An 11704-nucleotide genomic window follows, 5' to 3' on the forward strand; every position below is an offset into this window, starting at 1 on the left:
CCTAATCTGTGTCTTTTATTCTTTCATTCTCTATTGTGCACCCAAGTGTATCTTATTACTCATATTATATCTAATGAATATGTAGAATTACTAAATGTAGCACAAACCTTTTAGCATAAATTCACTACTTAAAATTCCAACTTTTACAAGTATTCTCACTGTCCTAAATGCAAGCTTTCCAGAAGAGAGATACGGTGAGCACTGAGCAGCAGCGCATGTACAACAAGACCCTTTATTCTTCCAACTAAGTACTTGTATATTCTGGGGTAAGCAAGGGGTCACTGATTAGAAGATGCTTTAGCTAATTTAATTTGATCTGCAAGTACATAAATAATGGTGGATTGCTCTAATTAAGCCTCTATATTGACCACTCAATAAAGTTACTACTTTCACTTTGACTCAATTTATGTATAAGTGGCCTGGTAAACATTGTATGACTAAAGGAACAAAAAGAAGATATGATTTAATATTATTAGTATTACTACATTTATCATTTGGGGACAAAGCTATTTAATAACATATTGATATATATCATAGTCCTATTAATTACATTATGCTATACGATATATATGGCACAATGTATATATATATATAAATGCGAAATTAGGATGACAAGAAAAACGTTTTTGGCTCGAATTATGTTCTAGTATGTACATACATATTTCCACCTTATTTAAATTGATTGCAAATTATGGGATACTCCCTTCGTATTTGAATAAGTGCATTAGTTTGACTTTTGCAATGTTCACTTATTTAGTTTGACATGATTTTATACTATCATATACAAGACAAATGACAATGACAGGTGTGCTAATTTAAATTATGCAATTATTCAAAGATAGAGGGAGTAGTCAATTTCCTACTTATTTTATGTTAATAGTCTCCCTTGTACTTAGTATGTATTAGGGATATCTAATTTTCAAATTGAAATTAAGACCTTACTCAGTCACATTATCATCCTTTACATCGTAATATTATCATATGGAGAAAATTTAGAGGTAGTTATTTATACTCCATATCTATTTTTGTTCCATTTATATAAAAAATAATGCACCAGTATAACCAATTTGGTACAAAACTTCGTCAAAAAAAAAAAAAAAAAAAATGGTACAAAACACTTGACATAAAATTTACGAAGTATATCTGGTGGTCAACTTTACCTTGTCCTATAACAAGTTGTACTGTATTAGGTCCACTATTTAATCAGAAAGGCCATGCAACCTCTTACACAATTGCCCTTTAAGTTTTAACAAATTCAATGTAAGATAACTGTTGTGCGACAGCGGAAGCAAAGGTCGAAAACAAACAAGAAAACAATAAAGAAATTCAATGCAAACAATAAGAACAACACCAAGAATTTACGTGGTTCACTATCGATGTGATAGCTACGTCCACGGGCACCGAGATCGAATGATTTCACTATAAACTGCAAAGATTACAAAGATGATTCTTGTATTTCTCAAGAACGGCTCTCACTCTGTCTCTCTTTTTAACCCTAATACTGATAATAGGAAGTTTATATAGTAGTGATTCCTAATTAAGATATACTTAGGTTACAATATCACAATATGATAAATATTAAATTCGTAATCGCTGAAAAAACCCAGATCGCCCGGTCGGGCGAAGGCCCGCCCGATCGGGCGCGAGAACACGTCTTTTCCAACAACCGAAGTACTCCAAAAAACCCCTTCCGCCCGGTCAGACCGGGCAATGTCCGCCCGGTCGGGCGAAGGCTCGCCCGGTCGGGCGAAAGCTCGCCCGATCGGGCGCGCGAGAGCAGCTTCTTCAACGAATTTGCCAGGCACCTCTTCTTCTTCCGCCCGGTCAGACCAGGCAATGTCCGCCCGATCGGGCGGACAAAGCAACGAAGTACGAGTCACCTAATACTTATCAACAATCTCCACCTTGACGAGAACTCGTAGTCAGCAAACGACCCCATCAAGACATAGTGAAAAACATCTCAAGCCAAACCCGATGCAAGACTCATGCATAAGCCATACATCCCGATAAGTCTTCAACCAAGACCCATCACATACTCGTCTCCAAGTATAACAACTCATAATGCTCCACCTGCATCACAAGCCCCGGGCAAGCTCCACCTTAAGGCCAACACACCTACACCAGGAGCTCCCCAACTTCGCCCCTCAGGGCCTACTACATCACGTAGTAATCAATATTTAACAAGTCTAAGCAATGTTTAAACTTGCTAAACGGAACAGGCTTAGTGAAGAAATCAGCCGGGTTGTCAGCAGTCCCAATCTTCTTCACCTTAATCCTCTTGTCAGTACGTAAGAAATGATACCTGACATCAATGTGCTTCGTCCGATCATGGTGTACTTGATCTTTAGCTAAGCAAATCGCACTTAGACTATCACAATACACTGTAGCAAAATCCTGTGCAATACCCAGTTCACCTACTAGGCCTTTGAGCCAAATAGACTCCTTAGCTGCAGAAGTTAGAGCCATATACTCAGCTTCAGTAGTTGACAACGTAACTGATGACTGCAATGTAGACTTCCAACTAACCACAGAACCACCCAAAGTGAACACATAACCAGTCACAGACCTCCTGGTATCCACATCAGCTGCATAATCAGAATCACTGTACCCAGTGACCAAGCATTCCCTACCATTCCCGTACACAAGACCAATATCAGTTGTCCCTCTCAGGTAGCGAAAAATCCTTTTCACCCCTTGCCAGTGTTCCCTCCCAGGTCGAGCCATAAACCTGCTTACAACACTAACAGCATGCGCAATATCCGGCCTAGTACAGACCATAGCATACATCAAACAACCAACCGCATTTGCATATGGAACTCTAGACATATAAGACAACTCCTCCTCTGATTGAGGTGACATAGACAAAGACAACTTACAACTAACAGTAGTTGGCGTACTTATAGGCTTCGATTTTTCCATCCCAAAACGAGACAAAATCTTTTCAATGTAGCTTTTCTGAGTCAAGAAAAGCTTACCTCTAGCCCGATCCCTGTAGATCTCCATACCCAAAATCTTCCTAGCTGCACCCAAGTCTTTCATGTCAAACTCCGAGTTAAGCATCTCCTTTAATCTAGCAATATCAGATTTATTCTTTGTGGCAACCAACATGTCATCAACATATAACAAAAGATAAATCATGGAACCATTATCCAGCTTACTATGATACACACAGCAATCATATGAATTCCTGTCAAAACCTTGTGAAACCATAAAAGAATCAAACCTTTTGTACCACTGTCGGGGGGATTGCTTAAGTCCATACAATGACTTTAGCAATCTGCAGGCATAGTGTTCCTTTCCAGGAACTTCGAATCCTTCGGGCTGCTTCATCAGAATCTCCTCCTCCAAATCGCCATGAAGGAAAGCCGTTTTAACATCCAACTGCTCCAGCTCAAGATCAAAATGTGCTACAATTGACAATAACACACGGATAGAAGTATGTCGAACCACAGGTGAGAATATCTCAACAAAATCAACCCCTTCTACCTGACTGAACCCCTTAGCAACTAGCCTAGCCTTAAAACGTATTTGCTCAGTTTCCGACAACCCTTCTTTCTTCTTGTAAATCCATTTACAACCCACAAGCTTCCTCCCTTCCGGTACCTTTACCAGTTCCCACACTCTGTTCTTGTAAAGAGACTGCATCTCTTCACCCATTGCGGCAAGCCATTGCGCAGACTCACTACAACTAATTGCTTGTTTATATGTGGCAGGTTCAAATGACTCTACATCATCAGCTACACTCAATGCATAACCTGTCATCGCATCAACACAGCAATTTCTTCCCTCCATCTCTTCAATCAATCTAACAGGCTTCTTGATAACTCGTTTAGGCATCTCAAGAATGGTGTCAGGTTGACTAGATGACCCCTGATTAGATTGCTCCACCTCATCCCCAGAGTTAGAATGAGTAGGAGTAATCTCAGGTTCAGGAGTACCCGGCACTGGAACATCAGCATCATCATCAATATATTGTACCCGAGGTAAATCAGCAATGGTAGACTGATGTACCTCAAGTACCCCATCTGTCTGTAATAAATTGTCTCCTTCCCTTCTCAAATCTGAAATCTCTGCATTTTTAATTGAATACATGGTGTTTTCATCGAAAGTAACATCCCTACTAAGAATGACCCGACCCTCCGAAGGTGAAAAAATTCTAAACCCCTTCACACCATCCCCGTACCCAACAAAACACCCCTTCTTGGCTCGTGGATCCAGCTTACCCTCAATAACATGATAATAAGCAACACAACCAAAAATCTTCAAATTCGAAAAATTAGGCAACTTACCACTCCAGATCTCAAACGGAATTTTGGAATCAATTCCAGAATGAGGACCCCTATTAATGACATAACAAGCTGTTAACACAGCTTCACTCCAGTACCTCCTCCCAAGCCCTGCATTAGAGAGCATGCATCGAACTCTCTCTAGCAGTGTCTGATTAACCCGTTCTGCTACACCGTTCTGCTGTGGTGTCTTCCTGACAGTATGATGCCGACCTATACCCTCATCTGCACAGAACTGATTAAACTCGTCTTTGCAAAACTCTAGCCCATTGTCCGTTCGTAGCTTCTTGATCTTCCTTCCTTGTCGATTTTCCACCAAAGCTTTCCATTGCTTGAAAACTTTGAAGGCCTCATCCTTTGACTTAAGCAACCTAAGCCATGTGTATTGGGACTTGTCATCAACAAATGACACAAAATAGTGGTAACCTCCCATACCTTCAACTCTAGATGGACCCCAGCAATCTGAATGGATGTAATCGAGCACTGCATCAGTAATGTGAGCACCCTTGCTGAACTTTGACCTGTGTTTCTTACCAAACACACAATGCTCACAAAATTCAAGGTTGGCAACCTTGACCCCGGATAGAAGACCCCTCTTGGACAATAGCTGCATCCCCTTCTCCCCCATATGACCAAGCCTCATGTGCCAAATCTTAGTCATCTCCTGGTGAGATACAGATGCGCAAACCGCAGAACTAGGCAGTGTAACACCCTCAAAAACATAGAGGGTGTTCCTTTTGATACCCTTAAGTACCAACTCAGAACCTCTGAAAATACACAACTCCCCATCTGAAAACACACCATTGTACCCCAATTCATCCAGGGTACCCAATGAAATCAGATTCTTTCCTAAAGCAGGAACATGCCGTACATTAGTCAAAGTTAACCTCCGCCCATCAACAGTCCTCAACCTCATGGAACCAATACCTGTGACCTTACATGGAGCATTGTTACCGACTATAACCATACCCCCATTGCGAGGTTCATATGTATCAAACCAATCTCGACGTGGACACATATGGAACGAACACCCCGAATCTAGAACCCAGTTATCAGATAAATCATCAGACCTAGCAGAACTGACTAATGCTAAATCTTCCTCTGAATTATAGCTCTCATTCGGTTTCTCTTCAACTACAGCAGCCTGGGACTTGTTTTTCCTCACCGGACAATTATTCCTAAAGTGACCCGGTTCTTTACAGTAATAACATGTTTTAGTAGTAGTTTTACTAGATCCATCCTTGCCGTTTCCAGCACCCGACCCAGCATTGTTCCCCTTGTTAAACCCCTTATTCTTTTTAGACTTTCCGGACTTAACAAACAACCCACTACCATTATCCCCATTATCACTCGTAGCTTTCATTCTGAGTTCCCTAGTATGAAGTGCTGCCTTCACTTCTTCTAAGGTTATAGAATCCTTACCAACAACAAAAGACTCTACAAAATTCTCAAAGCTAGACGGTAGAGATACAAGTAAAATCAACGCAGCATCCTCATCATCAATTTTAACATCTAAATTACGTAAATCAAGCAAAATAGAGTTAAGTTTTTCTAGATGTTCCCGTAAGGAAGTACCTGACTGCATCCGGAGGCTAAACAACCGCTGTTTCAGTAATAATTTGTTGGTCAACGACTTAGTCATATACAATGACTCCAGCTTCAGCCACAATCCAGCCGCCGTTTCCTGATCAGCAACCTCCGTGATGATTTGATCATCAAGACTAAGTAATATGGTAGAGTGTGCCTTCTCTTCCATAACTTCTAACTGCGAGTCAGTCGGTCCGTCTCCTGACTCCGAAGTAGTACTCTTTGGAGCCAACGGACGCCATATCTGCTGTTGTTTTAACAGAGCCTTCATCTTAATTTGCCATAGCCCGAAACTATTTTTCCCGGTAAACTTCTCAATTCTTATTGTTGAATCTCCTGCCATTGTTATCTTCAAGAAACTCTCCAAGGATTGAACCTGAGCTCTTGATACCAATTGTTGTGCGACAGCGGAAGCAAAGGTCGAAAACAAACAAGAAAACAATAAAGAAATTCAATGCAAACAATAAGAACAACACCAAGAATTTACGTGGTTCACTATCGATGTGATAGCTACGTCCACGGGCACCGAGATCGAATGATTTCACTATAAACTGCAAAGATTACAAAGATGATTCTTGTATTTCTCAAGAACGGCTCTCACTCTGTCTCTCTTTTTAACCCTAATACTGATAATAGGAAGTTTATATAGTAGTGATTCCTAATTAAGATATACTTAGGTTACAATATCACAATATGATAAATATTAAATTCGTAATCGCTGAAAAAACCCAGATCGCCCGGTCGGGCGAAGGCCCGCCCGATCGGGCGCGAGAACACGTCTTTTCCAACAACCGAAGTACTCCAAAAAACCCCTTCCGCCCGGTCAGACCGGGCAATGTCCGCCCGGTCGGGCGAAGGCTCGCCCGGTCGGGCGAAAGCTCGCCCGATCGGGCGCGCGAGAGCAGCTTCTTCAACGAATTTGCCAGGCACCTCTTCTTCTTCCGCCCGGTCAGACCGGGCAATGTCCGCCCGATCGGGCGGACAAAGCAACGAAGTACGAGTCACCTAATACTTATCAACAATAACTTTAGAGGCCCAAAAAATGACTCATTATTCTCACTTTCTCCGTCTATTACTATTACAAGTACTATAATTTATAAGGACAAATGGTAGAATTTAAACAATAAAAATAATACAGTAAAAAAAAAAAAAAAAAAAAAAAAAAATTCCAAATACTACCCATGTGAAAAAAAATGTTCTAATTCAAAGTTTATTGAATATAACTATAAATTCCAACATTAAATACAGGTATAATATTTTGTTCATGTCAGTCTAATGTTCGATACTAGAATTATTTGTTTATTTTTTAGAAGGAAAGGTACGTAGATTTAAAGATATTCATATCTCAGAAATAAACCATTAAAATCTATAAGTCTCCCTATCTCAGAACATGATACTTTTTTCAAAAAAAAAAAATTTTTTAGGGCTCATTTTCATTTATAGAATGTGTTTAAATTTACTCGCTTTGGTATCATAGATAGAATAATATGCATTTACAGGAATAATAAAGTGTGCATTGAAAATCTAGGACACCCTACATATGTAGTGAATAAATTAAATAAATAAGATAATGTGTTATTTAATTTGAATGAAAGGAAGTACATGTGATTAATTTAAAAAAATAAACCAAGATTGATTGCAAAATGAAATTAATTAATTATTTCAATAAAAGAATAAAATAAAATCATGTAAGTTGAACCCAAATTCCTTTACTAGGAATATTTTGGTGCACCACAAATATCATGTAAAAACCAGGGGGAGCTATGTTAGTGGACCTAGGTGTGACAATCTTGACTTTATAATGGCCCAAACCAATAGGCATTATTGGCCCCTTTTTGGTCAAAACTAACATTCTTTGGCTCATAGAAAATGAATGTGTGTTAAATGGAGGTCTTAGCATGGTAACCTTTATTGAACCTGGCTTAATCAACCCTGAAACTGAGAACTTGATTGTAAAATTTTTCCTGTACTTGATCTTACCACCTAAGTTTTGTGTGGTTATAACGGGTCTAAGCCGTGTTTTCGACGAATCCAAGTATGGTGGCGAAAATGTCTCTAGGCTAAGTTCGGTAGGGAAGAGCACATTGGTGAAGTTGTAGTAAGCATGAGGATTACTTCCACCTACTAAAACACGACCGTCTCGTAACAAAATTGCACATGAATGATACATCCTAGGGATTGTAGCTGGAGTTTGTAACTCGAACCTTGATCCGGGAGCTTCATTTGGGTGGTAGATCATGGGAGTTAGGACTGGCTCTCGGCCTAACTCCCACCCTGCAGTACCTTTCCCTGCACCGTTAATTATTAAGACATCTCCGTTGGGAAGGACCACCATGTCACTCATGACTCGAGCCATTGGCATAGTCTCGATGGTCCAAGTGGGGGTAGGATCAGTATACCTCATACGTGCACACGTGTTTAGAGCTGGCAAAAACTTGTGCGAGTTTAATGCTTTTAAGTATGACCCCGCGGGTGCACCTCCACATATCAACACTTCCGCTTCGATTTTATCCAACCCCATCTCTAAATTCTTCAAAGGCAAGAGAACTGCTGACCCCGTACTTGGGTAGCTTCGAGGGTCACCCCCTGGGATAGTAGGGTACGTTCGAACAACTTCGTTTTTAGTATAATCGAATAGAATGGCTCGATTGTTAGCAAAGATGAACAAGTTCCCGTCTACATGAAGGAACACGAAAGGGTACAAGTTGTTCTCGGCTTTGGGATCAGTGGTGTCCTTTAAGAAGGGCATCGTAAAGAGTTTAGAGGATGAAGGTGTTGTTTTAGGATAGAATTCGTAGTTAAAGGCTTTTGTACCACCCATAATTATCATTCTTCCATCAGGCAACGCGTGGTTAGTAGCATACCATCGACTTTGCAACAATTGTTTAGGGATTTCTACCCAATCACATGTTTTACAAGACGGTTGGAATGTTCTAACTACTCGTTCCCCATCCCTGTACCCACCACTCTGTACGAGGGTGCCGTTGGGGAGGGTGGCGCCGGAGGAGCACCAATTGTTGGTTAGCACCGTGAGGGGCCGAAAAGTGTTGGATATAGAGTTGTATATTGCGGAGTGGGCTGTGCAATCTTTTTTGAAGCATTTGCCGTTGGCTAGGGTCAGGTTTGAAGGGCCGAAGTCAGTTCTATCATAAATAACGACACGATCATCATTTAATAGTTGCATATGCATGGCGGAAATGCCAATGCTTTTTTGTAAGAGATGCCATCGGCCTCCCCCTGCAGCAATTATACTGCGGGGGAGAAGGATAAAGAGAGAAAATAAGAGGAGGAGATGTGACATGACACCAGATAAGATAAGTTAATATAATATAGATCGAGTTAGAAAATAAATGTGAGGTGAGGTTTTTGAAGTTCTTGATGGTGAAATGGGAAAGACAATTTGTGGGATATATATACACAAACATGCATGTAAGAAAACAAGCCTATGTAAGAGAACAAATTTGGGGAGGAATGTTAGTAGTTAGTGATAGAATAAACCATATTATTTTTTAATTCATTGAACCATGTTCCTCATATAATACTATATGAATAAATAGTTTAGTTACGAGTAGTAGCCCATACATAGAATCCGAGTCCGTATAATTATGGGATTTTCTAAGGAGCATCAACAGTTTGATTATAGTTCATTATGCTGTGATTTTATTAATTAATATAACTTTTGGATGTTGAATGTTTATTTCATAATAACTGTAATCATGTAAACATGATAATAAATAGGTTTACGAATGCCATTAGATTAATCTGGATAGTGACTAGCTCGAGTTCGAGGAAGATGAGATTGGCGAGTCATCGTCATCACCCTTTCTTTTTCGAATTTAAAAAAGTTATTAGCCTACGGATTTATGAAGTATAATTTAACTGACTCATGTATAGTCGACACCAACACAAAAACCAATTCAATTCAATCAAACATGAGTTACATGGTTATTGGACAGTTTTGCAATAGCTACAATAAAATTGTGGCCACTATAATTGAGTGAATCTCAACCCTTTAATTAACAAGACTCGTCATATCCATTCATTTAGTTGACTTTTAAGATATGAAAAAAAAACCCATATAAAATCATCAGTAATTTCTCCACTCTAATTGGGAAATATCTGTTTAAGAAGGAATTCTACCGAATTTTTTTGATGAATTACCTCATCTATATTTGATGTTTTTTTAATTTATTTATCTTAAGATGATTGTTTACTTGAAAATTAAAAAATCTTTCGCGCACTGCTTTCAATATCTTCCATTCATTTCTCTGGTTTTGGTTTTGATTTTGCCACGATGACTCTAATCCCACAAAAATAAAGTGTCAGACATTAAATATCATATACAAACACAATTGTGATGGTCTGATGAACATTTCCTATGTTTGATCAATTGATCTTAGGAATCTTAGGAATTGCAGGTAGCATCCTTATTTTTAAAAAAATCAACTGGAAAAAAATGGAAATCCGTTTTGTGATCTATTATAAGTATATGAAAACAGTTTTTTTTTTTTTTTTTTTTTTTTTTTTTTTTTTTTTTTTTTTAAGTTGGATTGATGGACAAGATTGATCCACAAAAATAAAAGGTCAAGATTAACTAATACAATTGTAGCCATTGAAAAGTCTTCCCATGATTATTTGCCAACTCTAATTTTCATACATTGCACTTAATTCATTAGAATATGTAATGTTTTATGAAATTATATCAATCAATCAATCATTATATGTTATCTCCAGGTCTCATTACTCTTATTTATATATACACTAAGTACAAAAATGCAAAGAATAATATTATGCACATACATGTTTTTTAATTTTATTTGGTTTTGACAATTCAATCATCAGTAACAATTATTTGCATTCCTATGTTTACGGTTTACTGACATATTCAAATATTTAGTCAATGTTTGATATTCCAACTGCTAATAAACACCTCAAATACAGATTAAATGTACATGTAATAAATAATGTCAAAGTTGTTACTAATACTACGTAATATTAGCATAATTTTATCTACAACATATCAATAATTCAGTTATGTCCAACTGTCATGCCATGCAAAAATTCCAACGCTCATGCTAATATGCCATGCAGATCTTTATAAAAGATTTTCGATTTTTAATGTGAGTTGTGCTTAATTAGTTGAATATTATTAGGAAATTAAAAAAAATTCGCCCTTTACGGTCTTTACACGTGGATGTGTGCTATTTTTTTAGACCAAGGATTAGTCGTCTTGATATCATACTATGTATTCCAGTGAGTGATTATCAAGAATGTAAAATGTAACAATATGTAGTAGTTGACTTGAAAATGTATCCAAATTCGTTTACAACTTTGCTAACCCATAAGCTGGAGTTCTTTAGGGTAGTTCTACACAAAATTAACCATGATCAACTCTTGGAAAATACTACGTATAATTGTTTCTGTATGTTCAATCTAGGATGAACTCTGAAATGGTAGCAAGGGGCTAAACTTGCACGTTCATACCTTATCAAGGACTCCAAGTAACGCGTATACTACTGAACTTTGGGAAAATATGCAAAGATGCTATTGTATGTATGTACCATAGCTTGCTTAGTTTCATCGATAACAATCTAGAAACACCTCTCGTAATTGTGAGATGTGCCAATTAAGTTACCAGCCATGCAAAGGTGAATGTGGTGATGTCGGGCAAAGCAATGGTGAAGCAGCTGAGGAAAGAATTGCCAGATTAGAAAACGATCTGAAGAATATGTTCATGGGTGATAACTGAATATGTTCAGTGAGAAATCTGAACTTTAAATCAAAAAGATGTTAGATGCTAACTTCTTTTCAGCTGCAATAAGTAGTGTATA

General features: G+C 38.4%; 1 protein-coding gene across 1 annotated transcript; it reads right to left on the reverse strand.

Moving 5' to 3' along the window:
• Nucleotides 1-7384: 7384 nt before the first annotated feature.
• On the reverse strand, nt 7385-9256 carry LOC110709859 (aldehyde oxidase GLOX-like). The gene has a single exon (XM_021888120.1). The coding sequence runs from the start codon at nt 9172-9174 to the stop codon at nt 7558-7560; it is 1617 nt and encodes a 538-aa protein (XP_021743812.1). The 5' UTR covers nt 9175-9256; the 3' UTR covers nt 7385-7557.
• Nucleotides 9257-11704: the final 2448 nt, after the last annotated feature.

The sequence above is a fragment of the Chenopodium quinoa genome, unplaced genomic scaffold (genome assembly GCF_001683475.1).
Source record: "Chenopodium quinoa cultivar QQ74 unplaced genomic scaffold, ASM168347v1, whole genome shotgun sequence".
Classification (NCBI taxonomy): Eukaryota; Viridiplantae; Streptophyta; class Magnoliopsida; order Caryophyllales; family Amaranthaceae; genus Chenopodium; species Chenopodium quinoa.